We start from the raw sequence: 25,548 nt of genomic DNA, 5'->3' as shown, positions 1-25,548 counted from the left end.
AACGTTGAGAAACAAACAAACTGAAGACAGGACAGTTGGGGTCGAGGTTATAAAGATAAGAACACTGGTTCTCAGCATATATGCATGGGCAGTGGAAAGTTCAGCACATTTAAGTACTTGTAAAACTCTGTGCAATCACATTATAAATGAGGGCAAGACACTGTATGCTTTAGTCGTACTTTGTCCACTGCGTTGTACACTGGTGTGGACTCTGTACGTCTCCTTACTGCAAGTAAAACCTGTTGAAAATGTGTTTGTGAGACTCTGTGGCCATTGCTCAAGTGTTTTGATAAAAAATATTTTGACAACTTTCATGCACAAGTCCAGAGAGCCAACCAGCATGGGTGAGGATAATATATCTGCCTCCGTGCATGAGATAGAATGTCCCTGCTGATGAGTGGACACTGTTCATTCGCTTGGAACTGAATTATATTTGACACACAGCCACCCTCTCTACCTGTAAGATTAAGTCTAACACTTTCCTTTTTGATGATGCATAAGGTTAGGGCTGAATCATGTGACCCTGATTCCTCCCACTGTTGCACTGCATTAGGCTTAGGCTGCTGAGGACTTCCCATGATGCACTCACTATACACCACTCTGCATTTAGTCAGTAGCTCTTATAATCTCTGGCTCTCTTCTATAATGTGTCTTTCATCCTGTCTTCCTCTCTTCACCTTCAACCAGTCGCAGCAGATGACTGTAACTTTGAAGATGGTTCTGCTGCAGGTTTGTTCCTGTTAAAAGCTATTTTTCCTTCCCACTGTCGCCAAGTGCATGCTCTTGGAGGGGTAGTTTGATTGCTGGAGTTATCTTTGTATTATGGTGGGGTCATTATCTTGTAACTTAAAGACTGTTAAATAAATAAATAAAACTGAATGCTGTGATTGTAGCCATTCTGTGAAAGGTAATTGTGGCATGGGCGTGGGTGTGACAGCGGAGCGGGAGTGTCTTTGTCCGAGTGAAAACAAAAACCACAGTGAAATCACATTCGGAAATAAAGTAGTGCTGTCATTACGTCCGTGTCCTGTCTATGTGTACCGAGTCCAACGTCACACTGGTGTCGAAACCCTGGCGCAATGTCCGATCCCCAGTCCGCTCCACCTGCTCCCCCGGCGGCTCAGCCGCCTGCCCAGCCGCCCGCCCAACTGCTGCAGATCGCGGGCCAAAAGATGATGGACATGGCGGCGATGGCGGCGATGGCGGCTCGACAGGCTGCGACACAGGACCAGCAGTTGGCGTTGCTTCGCCAGCAATTTGAGCAGCAGACCGCAGCTCTGGAGCAGCTGCTGGGGAATGCAGCCGCGCCGGCGCCCCCCCCGCTGTCAGTGACATTGCACCGGATGAGGGAAGGGGAGGACCTGCTGGTGTTTACTGAGGCTTTCCAGGCCACGGCGTTGGCCTGTCGCTGGCCGGAGGAGGAATGGGCCACCCAGCTGCTGCCGCTTCTGTCGGGCAAGGCTCAGACGGCGGTGCTGAGCTTGCCCCCCAGATCGCGGGGGGTGTTTGAGGATGTATGCCAGGCGGTACTGGACCGTTTGGGTGTCTCCCCGGAGGATTATCGCTGTCAATTCAGAGCCAGCAGAATGATGGGAGGGGCTTGGCAGCTGGAGGACGCGGCAGCGAGGTGGCTGCGATCAGGCTGGGGAGGCTCGGCTGCTCAATCTGGTCGTCCTCGAGCAATTCGTGGGGGGCTCATTGGGTCCGCTGCCACCGCCCGGCAGATCTGACGGCGGTGGTTACGCTGGCAGAGGACCATCTTGCGGCCAACCCGGGACCCAGCCGAGAGGAGCCGCAGCGAAGCGACCGTGTTCTGCTGCCTAGGCTGCCGGTGGCGGTGACACAAAGGAGGGACGGCGGCCCTGTTGGAATGGAGCAGGCAGCGGGGTGGAGCCCCAGGAACCTGTTCCGGCCGCTGCTTCCAGCCGGAGCCACGGGGAGCCGCAAAGACGCCGGGGCCGGAATGCTGGAAGTGTGGTCGGCTGGGGCACCTGCGCCGCGAGTGTCCGCTCATAGAGGTGAGGTAGGTGTTCCGTGTTGCCGGTGCTCCAGTGCCCTCCCCGGTCCAGGAGGGACGTACCGCGTGCTGGTAAGGTGTCAAGGGGGCATTCGCCATGCTTTGATGGACACGGGATGCACGCAGACCCTGGTCCACCAAAGTTTGGTTCGCCCCGGGGCGTTGTTGGAGGCTGACTGGGTGGAGGTTAAATGTGTGCACGGGGACATTCACCGATATCCTGTGGTGTCGCTGGTGTTGAAATTTAAGGGCAAAAAACATAGAGTGAAGGCAGTGGTTAGTCCGCGCCTGTCACATCCCCTGATTTTCTGCACAGATTGGCCGGGGTTCCATACTTTATTGGGGCAGTATGCAGGAATGCGATTGCGGCTGGTAGACACGTGTAATGTCTGTGCGGCGTTCAGTGGTAATGCGGGGTCGCCCGACACTGACTCGGGGGGGGGCCTCCGGTAATGTGCCCCACGGGAGATTTCCCACTCGAGCAGTCTCGGACTGACACCCTACGCTAAGCCTATGACCAAGTGATGGAAATTGATGGTCAATGGGTGCACCCTGTGGCCACGCGGACTTAACCGCACTTCCAATTGAAAAACAATAGGCTGTAGCGAGTGAGCCGCTACACTCGCACTAACAAAATTCGTACCGAGTTGCTGGTACCGCAAAGCCGCCGGGAAATGATTGTCCACGGCCGGACACATGGGATGCGAAAAAACTCTGGAGCAGATAATGGCCCGATTCTATTGGCATCTGGGCTGCATGCGCCGCTGGTGCTCGTCATGTCCGGAGTGTCAGCTAGTTAGCCCTCATGGAGGTCCTGTTTCACCGCATCGGTATGGACCTCATCGGGCCATTTCACCGGAGTGCACGCAGCTATCGCTTCGTATTAGTCCTGGTGGATTATGCGACAGGATACCCGCAAGCAGTGCCACTGCGCACCATTTCCGCGAGAAGTCAGGCACTGTTTCAGGTTGTCTCCCGGGTTGGTATTCCGAAAGACATACTGACCGACCAGGGCACATCGTTCATTCATGTCTTGCACACTGAGGGAACTGTACGGGTTATTGGGCATTAAGGCTGTTCGGACCAGCGTCTACCACCCTCAAACCGACGGGTTGGTGGAGTGGCTGAATAAAACTCTAAAGTCCATGATCCGTAAGTTCATTCACGAGGATGAACGCAAATGGGATCGCTGGTTAGACCCTCTGTTGTTCGCAGTGTGGGAGGTGCCCCAGGCCTCCACGGGATTTTCTCCCTTTGAACTGTTGTACAGCAGAAAGCTGTGGGGGGTGCTCAACCTGATTAAGGAAAACTGGGAGGAGGGTCCGAGCCCTGCGAAAAGTGAAGTTCAGTACGTGCTAGACCTGAGAGCAAAGCTGCACACACTGGGGAGACTCTCACGGGAGAATTTGCTCCAGGCCCAGCAGCGACAGCAACGCCTGTACAACAGAGGGGTGACAACTCGGGCAATTTTCACCGCGAGATGAAGTGCTTGTGTTATTTCCTTCTTCCAGCTCTAAATTACTCGTGGTCCTTGGACCTTTGTGGTCACACGGCAAGTGGGGGACATTGATTATGAAGTAGTATAGTCGGACAGGGGCGGAGCCATGCAGATTTACCACCTCAACCTCCTCAAAGCCTGGAGGGAGGCGGAGACCACTTCTCTGGTGAGCCTGGTAAGGGAGAGAGACGAGTTGGGGCCGGAGGTGCCAAAATCTAACAACCCTGACTCCCTCCATTGTAGTGACCATCTCACACAGGCCCAGAGGGCAGATATTGCTGCATTGCAACAGCTTTTTGCCGAAATGTTCTCCCCCCCTACCTGGCCTCATAGAGCACCATTTTGAAACGTAGCCTGGTGTGATGGAGAGTTCACGACCCTACAGGCTGCTGGAACATAAAAGACAAACTGTTCTCCGGGAATTGGAGGAAATGCTGAGGTTGGGCGTAATAGAAGAGTCACACAGTGCTTGGTGTAGCCCCATTGTTCTTGTGGTGAAGAGGATGAGTCTATACGGTTCTGTGTCGATTATCGCAGAGTGAATGAGATGTCACATTTTGATGCTTATCCCATGCCCTGGGTCGACGAGCTCCTGGTTGCCTGGTTGGGCACCGCTCGCTGGATTTAACCAAGGTCTACTGGCAGATTCCCTTGTCTGCAGAGTCCAAGGAAAAGACGGCCTTCTCCACTTCGTACGTTACGCTTCCGTTTGGCTTGTTCGGGGCTCCTGCCACCTTTCAGCGCCTCATGGACCGGGTGCTGCGGCCCCCCACTGCCTATGCTGCCGCCTATCTGGATGATGTCATAATCTGCAGTGACACGTGGGCGGAGCATGTGCGGCGTGTGGCTGCGGTGCTGGAGTCTCTGAGGCAGGTGGGGCTCACGGCCAACCCGAAGAAGTGTACGGTTGGACGGAGGGAGGTACAGTATTTGGGGTACCACTTGGGGGGCGGGCAAGTGTGGCCTCAAGTGGAGAAGACCGGGGCGATTGCATCCGCCCCAAGACGAAAAAGGAGATGAGACAATTTCTGGGGCTGGCCGGCTACTACCGGCAGTTCGTACCAGGGTTCGCGGACCTGACCAGCCCTTTAACTGATCTCACTCGCAAGGGTGCCTGAATCTGGTCCAGTGGACAAAGAGGTGCCAGGCGGCGTTTGTGCAGGTGAAATGGGCTCTCTGTGGAGAGCCGCTGCTGTTCACGCCTAACTTCTCCCTCCCTTTTTGTATGCAGACTGACCCCTCGAACAGGGGGCTGGGGGCCGTTTTGTCCCAACAGGTAGGGGGAGTTGACCAGCCGGAAGCTAACGGATCGCAAGTCACGGTACAGTACCTTGGAGAAGGAGTGCCTGGCGATCCGGTCGACTCCCTTCGCTACTACCTCCTGGGACGCCCATTCACCGTCTCCTCAGACCATGCCCCGCTGCAGTGGCTCCACCGCATGAAGGATGCCAACGCCCAGATCACTCGGTGGTATCTGGCTCTGCAGCCCTTTAAGTTCAAGGTGATCCGTAGGCCGGATGGGCATGTGTGGCGTGGGTGTGGTCTCTGGCCAGCTGCAGAGGAGGGGTGACGCAGTGAGCTCCCGGGGCGGCGCAGTGGGGGGGTGAACAGATGTGCTGGGATGTGAGTGTGATTATGTCTCTTTATATGTTCACAGTGACAGTCGGAGAGGGAGAGAGCGGACGTGACAGCAGAGGGGGAGTATCTGTGTCCCAGTGAAAACAAAAACCACAGTGAAATCACATTCGGAAATAAAGTAGTGCTGTCATTACATCCGTGTCCTGTCTATGTGTACCAGGTCCAACGTCACAGTAATCATGGCCATTGATCAGTGGTCATAACAAGTTGCATATTAATGAACATGAAACTGACCTTGTTAGTTAGTGGTGCTACTTTCGTTCTTTGCAAATATACTGTTTGTAAGGTTGGGGAAACCTGCAGCAGCGGAGACTGAAGAAGCCACTTGGATGAGTGATGAAACATTTCTCCCAATGAAAACAGAACGTCCAGATGAATGGAATCAACGTTCTGGGATTTCCTGACCTGGATGATTGAGCATGCATTGAGACATCAACATAATAAACACTTACTTTGTTTAAATGTGCCATATAAGTAAACTCATTTGACTTTTGTAGAGAATTAGCTTTCTTTCTTCTGTGCCTATATAATGCTTGACCCCTGCAGGTTGTAGAAGTGCAGGTATGCGGGATCCCCTTAATTGAGGCAGTGACCAGTTTCCTGCCTCTGGGCAGTTAAGTTTTTATTTAACCTACTTTAACCTACTGCATATATCCTGTTGAGCTGTGTTTGACCTGGGTAGGTTTGCTACCCAGCAACGGGGTAATAAAGGGGTGCCTATATAAGCAAGGCCTGGATCCTTTGTTTGGTGAATTCCTCAGGACAACACCATGAGTGACTTTTACTGACTGAATTCCTCCAACACTTTCCTCCCAAGATAGACAACTGAATGATTTTGAAACCACTGAGGAATCATAACAGTCTTTGGCTTAAGTCAAAGTCAAATTTAAGACAAAAATATACCTAATATATGATTGGTTTGATAAGTGGAAATTTAAAACTCTGAAGTTCATTGTGCATATTTATGGAAAGAACATATTGTTTCTGAGTCCACAGTGCCATTAGAATATAGCATCATTTCTTTTGAGCCATCAGGGACATGAGGGAATGCTACCTTAATGAAGACTGTGTGCTGTTTCTCAGTGTCTGCTATATTGTTTACAGACATACAATACTAAGGGCTCTAAAAAGTGGCCTCATGTATGCTTTCTAGCATGAAGGTTATTAGAATAGAATAAGGTCCAGAGAATTGTACTGCCTGGGCCACCAGGGAACTTGACAACAATTACACACTTCTGTTTACTCCACAAATTGGCCTCAGAGAGGGGCATGGGCATCTGTAGCGCCTAGTTAAAGTGATTGAGGTGACCCCAAACCATTGATTTTTTCCTTTGTCTTCAGCATCAAGCCTGGCCACCCTTGATCATTCGTCTGTACTCTGAGCAGGCTAGTTTAGCAGTCATTTCTTGCTTTTAGATCACATTAAACTGTGGTTAAACTTCAGCTGCTTCAAAGACACAACAATTACTGATGATGTTATCAGACCTTAAAAAAATATTCTTGAGTAAAAGCCTCAAGTGTTATTAAGTGCACTTCTGTAATAACATTAGAATTAAGCTTGAATACAGACAAGAAAACATGGAGAGCCACAAATTCAAATCACACTCAAAGACTGATCTTCATTTCATAAATGCATCAACGATAGTGATCACCTGAAAATTCTTTCAGAAAATAAAACATGGTAATTGTTAGATTTTTCCAGTAAGACACCCACTGAAAGAAGAACTGACGAAAAAACTCTTCCTAAAGCCTCTGTCTAAATACCAGACCAGCTGATGAGTAATGATGCCTATTTTTCTTTCAATTTACTTTATATAGTAAAATCACCAGAGTGTAACACTTCATTAAGTTAATTAGGGTAACTTAATTATAGTCTTTCATGGGTCAACCATGAAGCTTCTGATTGATGGCACAGCCTGTAAAGGTAATCTTCTTGTGAATTGAAAAAAAATTTCATTAGCTGTAAGAAAAACGCATCAAAAAATTCTGAACGCTTAAGGCACACTAAGCATATAAACAGCCAGTAGTCCAAATCAGCAAACACTAGCATTAAATACCTAACTGCTATATTGCCATAAAGAGCTGGATACTCTTGAGGTCATAACAGAACTTCAAATACAAATTATTTACTAAGCAGTAGGAGGCCATTGGCTGTGGAGGAAGTGAAGAAAATGAAACTTTTAGGCTATAATTTCAGCAGTTGCAATCCTTTTGATGAAAACAAGACTAAGTGCAGCAAAAGGAGTGCATCCCACACAAGTTCACAGTTGAGTACTTTAAACACTGTCTGAAGAACTTTAAGAGCTTTTGGCAATTCAAACCTTTTATCCAAATCTTATGGTCTGATTCACCACATTACGGAGTATGCCAAGCAGTGCTGCAAGGGTGTAAATAAAGTCTTAAACAAGTGCCCCTTTGGCATGGTAACAGGGTTGAATTGAACACCATCCGTATATTATGAGTAGACTGTCCCTTTATTACTGAAATCAATTTTGTGAGCGCCTGGGGCATTAGCAGGACGGATGTAGGCTTGGTCAGAGTGAGGTTTATCTAAGCTAAGCAGGCTGAGAAAAACACAGCATCTATAATATCCTCAAGGCTATCCAACAAAGCCTTTTTTCCCCCTGTTGCACAACAGAAACATGTGTGCAATGGCACCAGCAGTGTTCCAGTAACACTCTAAACCAGGAGCTGTAATTACTATAACTTTAAAATAATTCATCAACACCAAGCAAATCAAAGGGACATATCAACAAAAAAGATGTTGGTTACAAATCAGAATGAAACTTATTTTCTGTGGCCTTGAGCAAGAAACAAAGCAAAACTCTTACAGTAACAAAAAGACTAATCTCGCAGTTTGTTTATGGAAGAAATGATAGCACCAATATTAACTTTGTTGTACAAGTGTAGACAAAGTCCTTTCTAACAAATAAAAACACATACAAGACTGAGATTTTTAGAAAGAAAGTTAGAAAGACAATTCTTTGTATGATAAAACTATTTTACCAGCAATGTACAGTAGTATGAAAAAGACTTTTCCTCTTTCCTGATTTCCTATTTTGTATAGGTTTGTCACACATAAATATTTCAGTCAGAGTCAGAGAGACTTTATTCATCCCCAAAGGGCAATTAAGATAGATACCTTGCCAACCGTATATACAATACACAAACATCATATTGCGGAGACAGGTCAGGCTAGGTAGCACTGGCCGGTCGAGCGCACGAGCAGCGACCCGGAACCGAAACAATGGAAAATGCATGATAGATCATCGATATCTATTATGGGGGGAAAAAAATCCAAACCTACATGGTAGAGCAGGGCGATATGGCCAAAAATATTTATCACGATATATATTTGAAAATTGCGATAACGATATAACTGACGATATAATTGATGCAAGACAAAATACAAAATGCAACTCCACAACTTTAATAGCGCAAAAAACCCATCCATTTATTTTCACTTAAACAAGCAGCTGTTTTTTTATGTGCATTAAAGCTATATAAAAATTTAACAGTGCAAATGCAAATTCCTTGCTGACAGTTTAACCAAAGGGCATTTCCAGTAGAAATGTGCTGACATATCCTGAGCATAACCATGTATAATATCCACTAAAGTTAAAAAGAGGTGCGTTGCAACATTAAACTGCCGTGTGCCAAATAAAAAAGTCAAATACGTATTTTTCGGACCATAAGGTGCACGGTATTATAAGGCACATTAAGCGAAACAAAGCAGTCAGATAGATCAAACTTTATTCAACTCATACTTCTTGCTTCCTCCACTTCTGTACCATTGATTCATTAATGCTGTATTCTATCACAGCTGATCTATTCCCATGTTGTCACAGTATTTTAATGACTAACTTCGTATTGTGGATGGATTATCTCAGTTGTTCTCCTGACTGAAGGTTGGTTCGTTTACAGCATCCTGCCTTGCAATTGCATTTGTCTCTAACCATCGGGAGCCCTCACGTTAACTTTTATTGAGTGGAAAAGTGTTAGCGTTTATCCTGCAGCTTCAATGTTTATGTTATGCTAACATAGCTGTGTCGGTAGCGATCATGTAGCACATCATTATAAAGCAGCTAACCCAACTTCAGTAACCCTACAAAACATCACTGCTGTTTAGTTTCCTGTCTTCATTTAAGTTGGAAGTGACAGCACAGCTGTACATTTGAATTTTTTTCAGAAATCTGTCAGTCAGAACATGGTATATCTGCCTAGGTAACTAGCGAAATTAGCGAGTTAACTTCCGCTAACTTCCTGCTAACTTCTAACTCCGTTAAATGTGATACATTCTGTTTTCATGGATGCCTGGATGTTAAACTTAATTATTACACCTGGTAAAGCTGCAATGCTGATCATTTTTATTAAAGATGAAAGAATTTAGACAGTTTTTAACTCTCTCAGTGTGCCGCAGTGTTTGTTTGACTTTGGGACTTTGGGATCTGAAGCAGATGGAGTTTTGGACCCAGATTACTCCCAGATTTACGAGCACCTTAGTCCGAGAAATCCAGTAATAATGACGGCCCGCTTGCATGTTCTAAAAAAAAAAATGCTTTAGTGGGTATCTGATGGACAAACACCAAACCAGTGCCACACCACTGAAGTTGCACTATTTTCACAAACCAATTCTGGTTCATCCGTTTCATTCAACAACCTGCTTTCCCCCTTCTCATTCTCCGTTGCCGCTATTTCGGCCATGTGCGTATGAAAACAAATGCACTGCGCATGCGCATTTTACCCATATTCTAGCACGATATTTTATTTTCTTATCGTTGCCTAACATTATACCGGTATTACCGTGAACGGCATAATATGGCCCAGCCCTACTACATGGCCCTGTGCAGTTCCTCTAGCCACACCCAAGCCTGCTTACTGCCACACCTGTTCTCAATCAAGAAATCACTTAAATAGGACCTGCCTGACAAAGTTGCGTAGACTAAAAGATTCTCAAAAGCCAGACATCATGTCACAATCCAAGAAAATTCAGGAATAAATGAGAAACAAAGTAAATAAGATTTCACAGTATGGAAAAGGTTATAAAGCCATTTCTAAAGCTGTGTGACTCCAGTGAACCACAGTGAGAGCCATTATCCACAAATCGCAAAAGCATAGAACAATGGTGAACCTTCCCAGGTGTGGCCAGCTGAACAAAATTACCCCAAGAGCGCAGCGACGACTCATCCAAGAGTTCACAAAAGGCCTCAGAACACCATCCAACGAACTGCAGGCCTCTGTCGCCTCAGTCAGTGTTCATGACTCCACCATAAGAAAGAGACTGGGCAAAAATGGCCTGCATAGCAGAGTCTCAAGATGAAAACCATTCCAGCCGGACTTTATTCAGACGACGCACTCAATGACTATAACGGATGGACCATGGTGGGGTATTCCAACCCATTTATTCACAAGTTACCACAGACATATCGTAAGAGCTGTTCGCCTTCCAGCTAGATGCTAATTTAAAGATGGATGGAAAACAATAACTTTCTCATTAACTTTTTCTTGTGAGCAAACAGTAGCAGCTCGATCTTCCTTCCCAGATGTTGCCCGTTCCGAATTTCAAAATAAGAGTCTAATGAACATTATAAGGTATAATTCGTTCAGGGATATAAGAAAGGAATAATTGGAATAATATCAAATAGAACAAGTAATCTGGGTCATTTACACTCCCACCAAATCATTAGTATTCCAAATATCATAACTTCATAAACATAGGAAGAGAGAACACAAATGATTTCCTAATACAAAGAATGACCAACCAACAGAAGCCTAGTATGCAAGGAATGAACTAGTCATTTTCCAACAATAAGACTAGTTTTTGAACTGGCCGTTCAAGCACTGACCGCTTGGTGAGACGTTCACCAATTTTGCCAGGTTTCCTGTCCCCTAGACATAGCTTTACTCTCCTAACCAGTCCATCTCTGTCCATTGTAGTTTCTACGACTCTGCCCAACCTCCATTCATTTCTGGGCAAGTCTTCATCCTTCATTATGACTATATCCCCGATCTGCAGGTTTCTCTTTGGGGTTTGCCAGCGTTGTCTGAAGGCAATGTTGGCCAAATACTCTTTCTGCCAACGGCTCCAGAACTGCTCGGCCAAATATTGTAAGTGGCACCATGTCTTTCTCACGTACATATCTTCCCTTATGAACTTGCTGGGGGGAGGAAGGGCAATGGTAGGCTTCAGGGTAAGTAAGTGGTTTGGTGTCAGTGGCTCACGACTGTTGGGATCGTGTAGGTTTTCGACAGTGAGAGGACGACTCTTAACTATCGTCATTGCTTCATAGAAGAATGCTTGGAGGGAAGCATCAGGTAGGTTTTTAGGTGAGAGTGCAAGGGTCGCGTTGAGAACACTCCTGACTGTTCTAATTTGACGCTCCCACACTCCACCAACATGACTTGAACCAGCAGCATTTAGGATGAAGTCACACTGCTTCTTAGAAAGGAAGTTAGTCAGTTTATCACCATCTAGTTCCATGAGGGCTTCCTGCAGTTCATTCTTGGCTCCTAAGAAATTACTGCCTTGGTCAGATTTGATCTGGGGCACGGCTCCAGTTATAGCAATGAAGCAGCGCAGTCCAATTATGAATGTGTCTGTAGATAGGTCCTCCAGCATTTCAATAATAGGAGAAGCAGGTGAAAAGGAGACTGTATCGTTTTCGCACACTATGTCCTTGCTTGCTATAGAAGGGTCCAAAGCAATCCATTCCACAGTAGGTAAAGGGTGGAGATGAATTTACTCGCTCTGGAGGGAAATTGGCCATTTTCTGTTCTTCTGTCCGTCTCTGAAGCTTTCGACAAACTACACATTGGCGAAGATAAGATGCAACCGTCCTACCAATTCCTGATATCCAGTAACCCCTTGTCCTGATCATACTGAGAGTCATCCCCTTGCCTTGATGCTTGACTTCTTCATGACAGTATGCTATGATCATCCTTGTAACATGATGTTTCTTTGGAATGATGGTAGGGTGTTTGACTGAGAGAGGAAGACTTGAATCACAGAGTCTACCTCCAACCTTAATCACACCATCGCTGTCCAAGAAGGGGTTGAGGTGATGTAGCTTGTTATGAGGTGGCAGCTGACAACCTTTCTTCAAAAGCTGCACTTTCTCCGAGTATGTTTGTCTCTGCAGATTTTGATAATGAGGCACTCTGCTTCTTCTCTTTCCTGCACTGCAGAGAGACCATTTGACTTATCCTTGTTGATCCTTCGAAGAATGCCAGCCACTGCACAAACGGCACAAGTCCAGGACGAGAACTTTGTCAGCCAATAGGTAAGAAAATCTTGTTCTACGGTTTCCGTGTTTAGAGTCCGTGTTTCCTAAACTTCTGGATCTCCGACTGACAGTTCCCGGAGCCACCTCTTCCGAGAGGTCAATTCCCCTTTACCATAGAAATGCAGGGCCGGTAAACCAGTTCGATGATATTAGCTCATTGACAAAACAACCTCTAGAAGCACGATCCACAGGATTCTGGTCGGTAGGGACGCATCTCCATTGCCTTTGATGCGTGTAGAGATGTATCTTCTGGATACGGATGGCTACAAACGTGTGAAAACGTCGAGCCACGTTATTGATGTGCCCTAGTACAACCTTTGAATCAGTCCAAAAATGCTCTTCAATGTCCGCATATCCAAATTCTTCCTTCAAAACATTGCTGGGTTTCATAGAGATGACTGCAGCCCTCAACTCTTATCTTGGGATTGTGGTGACCTTTGTTGGGCCACACAAGATTTGGCCATGACTAGTGCACAAAGAATGTCTCCTTCTTCATTGCTAAGCCTCAGATATGAACACTGTCCATAACCGGTTGGACGGTGATGTAACTCATGTTTGATAACCTTTTCGAAGTGTGCTGGTGCGGAACTTCGGGGTATATTTATTTCTCCAAGTTGTTGAGGTCATTTTTCCATTTCTCCCACCATGGGCGAAGTTCATTGGTTAGAGGGTCATCCCAACCTGTTCCATGACAGCACATCTGCTGCAGCACTTCCTTTCCAATGAACAAAAAGGGGGCTACGAGACCCAAGGGATCGTACAGGGATGCAACAATGGACAATATGCCTCGACGCGTTGCGGGCTGTTCCTTAAGATTGGTGCTGATCTTCAGGCAGTCTGATTCAACCACCCAGGGCACAAAGTCTTCTGGCTTCTTCTGCCAACTTAATAGTCTTCTCTGAGCTGTCTGTACTTATGACTCCATCGTCAACATAGAAATTTCTCAGAATGAACTGAGAGCTTAATGGGTATCGGTCTTTATTTTCTGTTGCCAAATGCTTCAATCCGTAGTTCGCACAACCAAGCGATGAGGCTGCGCCAAAGATATGCACACTCATCTTGGGGCTGTGCACCGAGATCTCCTTTCTTCCACCAAAGAAGCGCAGGTAATACTGGTCCGACTTCCTCACATGAAATTGGTGAAACATTTTCTCTATGTTGCACATCAATGCAGTGGAGTGCAACCGGAAGCGAAAGAGTACGACGTTGAGATTGTTCATCAGGTCAGGATCAGTGAGCAGAAGATCATCCAGACTGGTTCCCTGGTACTTGGCAGAGCAGTCGAACACCACACACAGTTTGCCTGGGTTCTTGTCATGGAATACACCGTGATGAGGTATGTACCATTTTTCGCCCTCCTTCCCATCATCATGGACTTCCTCTGCATCACCCTTTTTTTATGACCTCCTCCATGAACTTGACATACTGTTACAGTGGGGCAAAAAAGTATTTAGTCAGCCACTGATTGTGCAAGTTCCCCCACCTAAAATGATGACAGAGGTCAGTAATTTGCACCAGAGGTACACTTCAACTGTGAGAGACAGAATGTGGAAAAAAAATCCATGAATCCACATGGTAGGATTTGTAAAGAATTTATTCGTAAATCAGGGTGGAAAATAAGTATTTGGTCACCTCAAACATGGAAAATCTCTGGCTGTAACGTCTTCTGTAAGAAGCTTTTCTGTCCCCCACTCGTTACCTGTATGAATGGCACCTGTTTGAACTCATCATCTGTATAAAAGACACCTGTTCACAGCCTCAAACAGTCAGACTCCAAACTCCGCCATGGCCAAGACCAAAGAGCTTTCGAAGGACACCAGGAAAAGTATTGTAGACCTGCACCAGACTGGGAAGAGTGAATCTACAATAGGCAAGCAGCTTGGTGTGAAAAATCAACTGTGGGAGCAATCATCAGAAAATGGAAGACATACAAGACCACTGATAATCTCCCTCGATCTGGGGCTCCACGCAAGATCTCATCCCGTGGGGTCAAAATGATCATGAGAACGGTGAGCAAAGATCCCAGAACCACACGGGGGGACCTGGTGAATGACCTGCAGAGAGCTGGGACCAAAGTAACAAAGGTCACCATCAGTAACACACTACAACGGCAGGGAATCAAATCTCGCAGTGCCAGACGTGTTCCGCTGCTGAAGCCAGTGCATGTCCAGGCCCATCTGAAGTTTGCCAGAGAGCACATGGATGATACAGCAGAGGATTGGGAGAATGTCATGTGGTCAGATGAAACCAAAGTAGAACTTTTTTGGTATAAACTTAACTCGTCGTGTTTGGAGGAAGAAGAATACTGAGTTGCATCCCAAGAACACCATACCTACTGTGAAGCATGGGGGTGGAAACATCATGCTATGGGGCTGTTTTTCTGCCAAGGGGACAGGACGACTGATCCGTGTTAAGGACAGAATGAATGGGGCCATGTATCGTGAGATTTTGAGCCAAAACCTCCTTCCATCAGTGAGAACTTTGAAGATGAAACGAGGCTGGGTCTTCCAACATGACAATGATCCAAAACACACCGCCCGGGCAACAAAGGAGTGGCTCCGTAAGAAGCATTTGAAAGTCCTGGAGTGGCCTAGCCAGTCTCCAGACCTCAACCCCATAGAAAATCTGTGGCGGGAGTTGAAAGTCCGTGTTGCTCGGCGACAGCCCCAAAACATCACTGCTCTCGAGAAGATCTGCATGGAGGAATGGGCCAAAATACCAGCTACTGTGTGTGCAAACCTGGTAAAGACCTATAGTAAACGTTTGACCTCTGTTATTGCCAACAAAGGTTATGTTACAAAGTATTGAGTTGTATTTTTGTTATTGACCAAATACTTATTTTCCACCCTGATTTACGAATAAATTCTTTACAAATCCTACCATGTGGATTCATGGATTTTTTTTCCACATTCTGTCTCTCACAGTTGAAGTGTACCTCTGGTGCAAATTACTGACCTCTGTCATCATTTTAGGTGGGGGAACTTGCACAATCGGTGGCTGACTAAATACTTTTTTGCCCCACTGTATGTTGCTTTTGCTTAGCAACATAAAGGTCTTGATGATTCCCAAGACTTCTGGGAAAATACTACGTGGACTGACAAGGCACAAGTTAGACTTTTGGCATTAAAGTAACACAGCATTTCAGAAAAGGAACATCATGCCAACAGTAAAATATGGTGACGGTAGTGTGATGGTGTGGGGCTGTTTTGCTGCCCAAGACCTAAAAGAATTTCTGTAGTAAATGGAACCACAAATTCTGGCGTCTCCCAAAATGTCCTGAAGAGAACATAGGCCATCTGTTTCTGACCTCAAGCTGAAGTGCACTTGGGTTTTGCAGCAGGAAAATGACCTAAAATACACCAGCAAGTCCACCTCTGAATGGCTTAAGAAAAACAAAATAAAGACTTTGGAGTGGCCTAGTCAAAGGAGATCTGCAAATTGTTAATAGTTTGTATTAACCCCCTAAGAAAACTCTAATATTTTTAACACTGAGGCAAGGACAGTAAACAATGGCAATGGCCCAGTCAAAGTCTAGACCTCAACTTGATTAAAATGCTGTGGAAGGAAATTATCACAGCTGCGAATGCCCTCAAACATCAATGTTGTAAAGAACAGTATAGCAAAATTTCTCTACAACAATGTAAGACGCTGATAAAGCCATACAGAAAATACTTATTGCTAGTAAAGGTGGTTCCACATACTATTGCATCATAAGGTGTACCTAGTTTGTTTTTTGTTTTTTTACAGACGCTGCTTCTCCCATCCACTCACAAATTGCTGCTCATATTGAAAGCGGGATGGAGGGTGGGTGAATAACTTTTTACACCGGTTTTTGTACCAGACTGTCAAGCAGAGGGGTTGCCAAACCCCCTATATCTTGCTCATCTAGCTGAATCTCGACTGCACTGATCAGGTAATATTCTGCACTTAATGCTGGCATTTAAGAATCATTTTCCCCCCACAGGCAAAAATAGTGCATGACTTGGCATTTTAAAGCAGATAATAAAACTTTCCTTAAATACAGCTCTCATCTCAGAGTGCTTTTTAGCTGCCCTTAGTGGAGTCAATTATCTCCCCACACTTGCTATTACTGAGACACTCTGAGCACCTTGCGCCTGAAAAGGTCTGTACACCATACTTTCGCAAAAATGTCACATTCTTAAATGCCTCTCAAATGTAGACCCTGCAATATCAGAAATGGCACACACGTGGTTTCTTTCATCCATTTGTTGCTTAACCAAGCCTCTTCACCGGGCCCGATGAATTCAAAGTGAATAGTAAAAATCCTTCAAAATCAGAAACCACGTAGCCTGTTGTATATTGATGAGTTACTTTCCAAAGCAGAAATGAACAGATTGTTATGAACAATGCTTTGAACAGACGCTAAATACAAGTGTTCTTTCCATGCTAACATAATAGAGGAAAGAACGCTCATATTACTTTTTCATATCAGTACTTTTGTTACCATGAAATGCAGCCCTGCTATTAGCCTAGAGGTTCTCCTATTTGATTGTTCTAAACTAACCGTTAGTTAGTTTATGTCTTCTTTATAATCAGCATGTTGTGGTTGGGGATAGCATTGAAAAATGTTAAAACAACAGAGATACATTAGCTTCTGAAAAATGACTAATCTAGGCAAAAAAAGGTAACTGAAGAAAAGAAAACTTTCATTTCATATACACTGAGTCTTTTGACAATCAATTTAGCTTTGCTCATACAATATGAAACTCTCTGAAATTCTGCTTTTGATTATTTTGACTTACTGTCTAAATAATTAGGATGAAATGATTCAACCTCTCACTGATCATTCAAATCTAACCCTAACCCCACACAGAAGTTTGGCTCTCAACTGTCATTTCTGTCTAAAGAAATCATCTGCAGTTAAGAATAGAATTATGTCTTAATTCACAAGGCTGATCATCAAATCAGCTTGGTATTTTATTTCACTTAATCACTCTAATTTAGCTCTTCTTAATGCTAGACAGTCTATTTCAGTAAATTTATTTTGTATACGAGTGTTTTTAGACCGTAGTAACTGCAGTGGCTTTAAAAGTAAAGGTAATTAAGAGGCAAGAATTGTATCACTTTTTTTCCCCAAGTAGAAGTACTTCAGGTGTTGGAAACAGGACTGGTTGTTGTAAAGAATTATTTTGGATGGAACCAGAATCATGTTAGTATCACTGATATTATCGGTAATTAAAAAGTGCTTTCTATTCTTGCTGATCACGCCTACTGCTTTTGCACGATAAGCCCAATTCATCCATACACAAACACTCAACAAAACCTTTTTCTATGGAGTGTAGTAGGAGTAAGTTGATGGATTAATTGTGTGTCTTGTGTGTGAGATTCAGTGTTTCCACTATGGCCTTTATAATTCCCTACCTCTGCAACAGAATCATTAAGGAAGTATTTGCTCCATAGAAAAGTTTAGTAGAAATCCATGGTAGATTTGAAAGATATGAAAATTCAGATGTAGTTATTAATTAGTTCGAGAGGCTGTCAAACATATGCAATGCAATATTATTCCGTACAAACAAACAACTAGACAAAATCTAAACCAAAATATGTGGGATAATCTCATTGTGATAATTCATAAATGTATATTAAACATATACAAACTTAGTATAGAAAATAAGGAAATTTGTGTTTGGTTGATGTTTGTTCTAACAATTCTTCTTGGTAATGCATTTTATATTTCGTTAGTTGTTTCCCATGAAATGGTGCCACATTTTTCAGGAAAATGCATTTGTGGGTTGAAGAGCAGGGTTGATCATGTGAGTTGCACCCATTAAACGCCATGCCATGCTTGGAAAAAATTCTCTTGAGTTTCTCTGATAAACTGCTACATAAGGAATGACAGTGTTCTTCCGTTTGTCATTCTGTTTCTCCCTACTTGGTGTGACCCTCTTTCCTGTGCATCTTTTCCAATTTGATAATGGCCCAGTTGGAATAACAACACGTTTTGAGATCTTTCTTTAAAAGGGTGTGCTCCTTTTCCTTCCCTTTTGCCTTACAGGAAACTTTATCTGCCTGGTGTTGGAGGGTCCTGATTATCCCAGTCTTGTGTTCCAGAGGGTGGTGGAAATCAAAGAGCAGGTACTGGTCTGCCTTTGTGGACTTCAATACACTTCAATGTTTAGACCCTCATCCTTTTTAATGTGCACAGTGCAGTCCAGAAACAGCTATTATCCTTCATTTCTTCCCTGGTGAACTGTTTCTATCCACTGAGTTGATCTGAAAATTGATGGTGACCCGGGTGTCATCCACATATCACCAACAGCTTTACTTTCTCCATGTAAAAGTTAAGTACTATAGAAAAAACACCATTAACTATGGCACAATTTAAAGGGAAATAAACAGGCTTTCCAAACATATAAGATTTACTGTGATTTACAACAAAAAAAAATAATCGACAAACACAATTTCCTTACCCTTCTGCTAACTTTATCTTTAGGATGTACCTGATTTTACTTCAAGTGGAAGAATAGAGGTTTCACTGAACTATCCCGACAGTGAGTAGGGAAGCAGGAGTTCTCATGCTGATGTTTATAACTATAAATGACTCTAACCCTGACAACGCACAGATGACAAAGGGACCGCTCAATGATGAAAATCATACTGTATAAATGATTAATTAATATGAGAGCGACTTTTTTAAATGTATGAAAGAATGGCCTATAATCAGTATTCTGCATGAGTAAATGGTAAATGGTAAATGGCCTGTATTTATATAGCGCCTTTCTAGTCCCCAAGGACCCCAAAGCGCTTTACACATCCAGTCATTCACCCATTCACGCACACATTCACACACTGGTGATGGCAGCTACATTGTAGCCACAGCCACCCTGGGGCGCACTGACAGAGGCGAGGCTGCCGGACACAGGCGCCACCGGGCCCTCTGACCACCACCAGTAGGCAACGGGTGAAGTGTCTTGCCCAAGGACACAACGACCGAGATTGTCCAAGCCGGGGCTCGAACCGGCAACCTTCCGATTACAAGGCAAACTCCCAACTCTTGAGCCACGATCGCCCCAGTTGAGTAAGTTATCAACAGTTTTTCAATCTGCATATACTTGAATATTAATTAATTAATTTGATATACCTTTATTAGTCCCACAAGGGGAAATTTCATAAGGCTGCCGACCTATTGCACGCATTGGCGGCGCCATCTTACCCTCCGACCATACATACATTACACAAAACATCACATGGGGAAGACAGGTTAGAGAGGTATAACAATGAAAAATGCACCACATGAGGAAAGATAAGGTGAAAACTCCCCCCAGACTGAGCTCCAACAGGGAGATCAGTTTGAGAACAGAAAAAAACACCTCTGCACATGAAAAAACTCTTAATACACCAAAGAAACACATGACAAGCAACAGGGGTGGGTAAAGGGTGAGAGACAGCCGATTTAGACAGTACATCCGGGGCTGCGTGCGCTGGTCTCCTTGATCCACCGTCAGCATCGGAAGGGAATAAGCGTCGAAGGCGTTTGGAAAGGGAGGGGAGAGTGAGAGTGTGCATATCAGTGTATATGTATGTGTGTGCGTGTCCAGAGTTCAGCTGAGACAGTGTCCTTCGCCCTGCCAGGCTAAGTAAACAGTCTTCCAGCCAACCCAGGTGGCCTTGCATGGAATGGGAAGGAACAGACTAAACACAGTCGTTATCAGGGTGTTGTTGTTCAGCTCCAGCCTTGAGACTGCAGCTGGCGCCAAAGGGGTCTCCGCATGAAGTGATGGTGCTTTTTACTTTAGTGCGAACAGCTCATATGAATTTCAAAGCAGTTCTACAGTCCAACACTGGTCTCTCAATCTCCCGTTGGAGAGCCGCGAGCTTCGCCATACTTGCGTTCTTTGATGTTGTCATTTCTTGTGCTCGAGGAGCCGATTCTGAGAACTCACGGCAGTGTGCCTCCCCGAGATGTCATCCAATTTGCACCCAGAGATGTTATTCTGAGCTAGCCCTTCCGAGATGTAATCCAGTCTGCAGTCAGAGATCTTATTCTGAGTATTCACAGCAGCCGTAGCCTTTCCAAGATCTTATCCGTGCTGCACTCAATGAGCCCATTTTGAGAAACTCACGCCTCTTCCCATCGTTTCAATCCCAGCGGGCAGCCTTGTGGGGTTTTGAACAGCCGGTTCCGCTTTCTTAATTCTTCGATAAGTCAGGGCCAAGCCAGCTCCGATCAGCCAGAACCCTGTTACCATGGTTCCGAATAAGTAGATATCTTCAGCACTCAGGCTCACCCAAGCCCAAACTTCTCGTTGAGAAAGGGTGTCAATTGCATTTAGGGACCAGTTGATCAAATCCATAATTCCTCTTTTAGGTTTTAGAGAACAGACTGTGAGAGAATGTTCCAGGGAAAAGTAATACAAAAAACACAAGACTAGACAAGGACATAAGAAGCTAAGGGAGAGGAGGAGGAGGAGAGGAGAAAAGTGTGACCGCCTTCGTCAAGAGCAACAGCAGAATGAATATAATAACAATATTTAATAATGTTACTACAAAAAGCATCAACAACAGCACGGATTCAAACTATATTCACTGCTTTCTATATCCATTTAATTGCAACCTGTCAGCATTTTTAATCATAACACTTCAGCAAATTTCTTTGCCATCCTAGTCATTCAGGAAAAATCTGGATTTCGGCGGGTACTGTGACTTTGGACAACCCACTTCACCACCTAGGTTGTGATTGCCCTGCTAAATAATAACGATAAATGGACTGGTTCTTATATAGCACTTTTCTATTCTGAGCATTCAAAGTGCTTTACACAACTTGCCTCATTCACCAATTCACACGAGCACTTATTTCTGTGAATGTGTGTATATATACACACATTCATACTCTGATGGATGCATCGGAGAGCAACAATTTCTTGCCCCAGGAAATTTGGCATGCAGACTGGATCATACGGTGAACAAAAACCAAACCTTCCGATTAGCAGGTGAGCTGCTTTACCGCCTGAGCTACAGCCATAACACCCTGCTACACTGGCTGAATGTGCTAGAATATGAAATGTGAATCATTGAGTAATTTATGTATTGGTTCTTAAAAACATAAACACAGAAGGTCTAAACAACAATTTAAAAATAACATTGATAAACTAGTATTCACCAGCTTACAAACACTTTTACTTTGTATTTAAAATGTCAAAGTAAAAGCACATTTTTGGTTTTGTTTTTTGGAATTATTTAGTTTGATGTGAATTTTTTAACTGGGGCAGTGATTTAAAGGAAATCATTTAAGAATATTATAATGGAAGTCACACTTTAGTGGAAGAACTGCCACTTACTTGTAGATAAATGTTTTATTTTATGAGTTTTTATGTTACAGTCAAAAAGAAGTAGTAGTTAAAATGAAGTTATAGTACCTCTGAACTGTAATTAACAACAGTCCTCAAGTTTCTTTCTGAGTTATACACATAGACTGTATGCACACTCACTTTAGATGAGGATGTGTCACACTCCTGGCAGATCCAGCCATATCCTGTCTGCTTGGGTGATTTCTTCAGTGGAGGGTCCAGACACCCAAAGTGATAGCAGAGTCGACACTCATCACACCTGAGATGCAGACAAAGGGGGGGCACACGTTATGTCCCAGACACTTAAAGCCTGAGTAGTCCTTTAATGATGAGGCCAGTTCAACAGTGATGGATGATGACAAGGCAGGTGTCAGTGAGTGAACTTTGTTAATGTATTCCAAATATCCTCTAATCACTCCATTCCCTTGACCTTACACAATCATTGTCTGCCCAGTGGTTCATATCAGTGTTCAGATAAATACAGGCCTTGGTAGTGCCAGTAGTGCCTATAAAACCCTAAGGAGCTGGAATATAAGCCCTCTGGTGAAGCAAAAGGGGTCAAATAACTTTTAGAGTATGTTTCACAGAGAAGACAATTGCAGCTTTTCAAACCAAAACTGAAAACTGAAATAAACAATCAAATTAATAGTTGATTTATGAACATAAGAACCTTTCCTGGAGTGTGAACACCTCCGAGCTGCTGAAAAAGGCCCAACAGAGACTGTACTTCCTGAGAATTCTCAGGAGGAATAACATCACACAGAGACTGCTGGTGTCCTTCTACAGAGCCACCATTGAGAGTGTTCTAACTTACTGCATATGCATCTGGTACACTAGCTGCACAGGGGCTCAGAGGAAAGCACTCCAAGGGATCATTAACACCGCCCAAAAGATCACTGGCTGCCCTCTCCCCACACTGGAAGTTCTACACAACGCCCACTGTTTTAAAAAGGCCCAAAACATCATAAAAGACACCTCACATCCTGGCCACTCCCTGTTCGAACTGTTGCCCTCAGGCAGACGGTACAGGGCAATCAGAGCAAGGACTAATAGACTCAAACACAGCTGTTATCCAACTGCAATAACACATCTGAATACTACAAAAAAATGTCCATCACGCCACTCTTGTGTTAATCTATGCACGGTCTGAAGCATGTGTGTGGGAATGTATGTGAATGTTTTACTGTTATATCTTATTAGTATTTTAAGTATTCTATCTATTTTATTTATTGAATTTTATTGTTTTATTTATATTTTGATATTGCTAGGGATGATGCAATGATCGGGGACCATTCTTAATTTCGTTGTTCTCATGACAATGACAATAAAGTTTCTGATCTGATTCTGATATTTCTTTCTTTTTTAGAAAATTAAATGTTCACATGCATAGAAATCTTGGGTTAGAATCACAGTGAAATTAATTTAGCATACAGATTGTAAAGTGGTAACATGGTTCTGTTCAAATTATAGAGATACAGCAACTTAAACTACAAAACCTCATTAATTAATTTAGTTTCCTTAACCAGTAGTTAACTGGGCAGCACAACGGTACAATGGTTACCACTGTTGCCTCATAGCAAGGGGGTTATGCACTCACATCTGGTGGCCATCTTGGACCTTTCTGTGTAGAATTTGTGTGTTCTGCCTGTGCTTACGCGAGTTCTCTCCTGTATCCTAGCTTCTTCCTACAGTTCAGAGACAATGAATGTAAACTTGAAAGATTGTAACAGGGCTAACACAGACAGACTGGCAACCTGTCCAGGATGAAACCCATCCCTTTGCCCTTTGACAGCTTGGATAGGCTACAGCTGGGGAGCGGAGGGGCTGGGCAATGCTGTGTAGACTCTTTCCTCACATAGCTAATCACCATTAAGTCACCATTATTGGTAGCTTACTAGCTAAACCCTGTAGATGTTTGAGACAGAGGTGTGGTCTCTGGCTCCACTGCAGGGGAGGGGTGATGCAGCGGGCTCGAGGGGCAATGCTGTGCAGGCTGGCAGGGCAGCTGTGTACAATGTGGTAATCAACTAGGTTTGGGCGGTATAAACAGTATACAGTAGAAACGATATGAATCTGGCCAAAGATAGAGATTTTGACTATACCGCTCTACCGCGATAGTGCATGTTTATGAGGTCATCAAGCTGTTCCTGTTTTGGTCGAAAGCATCGCAGCGGCTGCAAGCTAGCATGGAGCTTACAGGTGGGGAGGAGGAGGGAGTGCTCATAAAGAAGACCAGTGCGACGTCGGTGATATGGACCTGGTTTGGGTTTAAGCTGTCAGAAGTTGAGCAGAAAAATATCATCTGCAAATTATGCCAGGTGACAGTAATAGCGAAGAGAGGGAATACAAGTAATTGGTTTTATAACCTCAAAATGAAACACGTTTTGGAATATGAGGAAAACCAAAAACTGCGCCTTCCACAAATGCCCAGTCATTCAAGTGGAAAGAAAAAAGGTGGCCCTACACACCAGCAGACTGATTTTTTCCAAGCCTTTTCTAAATGCACATTTTACACTTTATTTTAAACAGTTTAGAATTTTGTGTTTTACCGATATTTTTTTTATTCCAAAATCTTTGTGCATTTATCTTCATTTTTATTTGTTATTTAAGAGTTTTGTGTTAAATTGTTTGGAAAAAGATCTGTTACATCTTAAAAAAATATTTGATAAGTTTTGTAATTTTTAATATGTAAAAGATTAAGATTAAAAAAAATTTAAGAAAGGTTTTGCACAATAAGTGTTCTTAAAATGGCATGCTATACTGTTCAGTCATTTTGACATATGTATACAGAAGAAAAGAATATATCGCGATATATGTCATTGCTGCACATGCTTCAAATTATACCGCAGTATGGGTTTTAGGCCATATCGCCCTACAGCCCTACAATCAAGACACCCATCATGATGAAGTGCTTCTAGAGGCACATTAAGACCCTGCTGCCACCCAAACTGGACCCACTCCAGTTCACCAATCAACAGATGATACCATTGCCACCACCCTACATCTGGGCTCTCATCCACCTGGATAATAAAGCCTGGAGAATAACCTTCTCTTAAACATCAGCAAATCCAAGGAGCACAAAGCAGGCGAGAAATTACGAGGCACTATATGTGGTGCGCCAGTGGAGAGAGCAGACAATTTCAGATACCTGGGTGTTAACATCACACAGGACCTTTCGTGATCCTGTCACATTAACACTCTGGTGAAGAAAGCCCGGCAGCATCTCTTCTTCCTCAGATGACTCAGAGACTTCCACCTACCTCTGAAGGTGCTCAAGAACTCTACTCATGCACCATCCAGAGCATCCTGACGGGAAATATCTGCACCTGGTATGGGAACAGCACCAAGCAGGATAGATGATCTCTCCAAGGATTGGTGCACTCTGCCGAATGCATCATTTGCTCAGTGCTTCCTGACCTGCAGTCTATTTACACCAAGTGGTGCATGAAAGACTTCTCCCATAACAACAAGGTAGTCTTCGCACTGTTGAGGTCAGGGAAGCGCTTCCACTCACTTAAGGGCAACACACAGAGAATGAGGAGGAGCTTCTTCCTCCAGGCTATATGGGCCCTGAACCAGGTGTAGGACTGGACTCTAAATATGTCTATACACCATCGCAAAATAATGTACGCCTGATCTGGGACCTGTTCTTCGTACGTCGCTCACTACATCCAAGATCACATGACACATCCAAGACCAAACCATCGCGCTAACCGTGAGCTCGCTAATCCGGTTCCCCGAACACACCTGCTGTTGACGATTAGTACAGCTGGACGCAGTAATGTGACATCACTGGGTGTCGTA

At 44.2% G+C, this 25,548-nt stretch overlaps 1 protein-coding gene across 3 annotated transcripts in view; it reads right to left on the bottom strand.

The window, feature by feature from the left end:
- phf14 (PHD finger protein 14) overlaps nt 1-25,548 on the bottom strand; it is a 145,655-nt gene that overhangs the window by 29,256 nt on the left and 90,851 nt on the right. Inside the window, exons 17-18 of one of the 3 annotated variants that reach the window (XM_080862212.1) lie at nt 21,886-22,003; nt 5,388-5,558 (exon numbers count right to left, since the gene is read on the bottom strand). The exons of 1 other annotated variant lie outside the window; for it this stretch is intronic. In XM_080862212.1, the coding sequence (XP_080718338.1) occupies nt 5,388-5,558; nt 21,886-22,003 (289 nt within the window). The remainder of the gene's footprint in view (nt 1-5,387; nt 5,559-21,885; nt 22,004-25,548) is intronic. One more of the 3 variants, XM_080862213.1, reaches the window with a different exon arrangement.

This window comes from Rhamphochromis sp. 'chilingali' (genome assembly GCF_963969265.1).
Source record: "Rhamphochromis sp. 'chilingali' genome assembly, chromosome: 17".
NCBI lineage: Eukaryota > Metazoa > Chordata > Actinopteri > Cichliformes > Cichlidae > Rhamphochromis > Rhamphochromis sp. 'chilingali'.
Note: the sequence above shows the minus strand (reverse complement) of the source record. Positions and strands in the feature narration are given on the sequence as shown.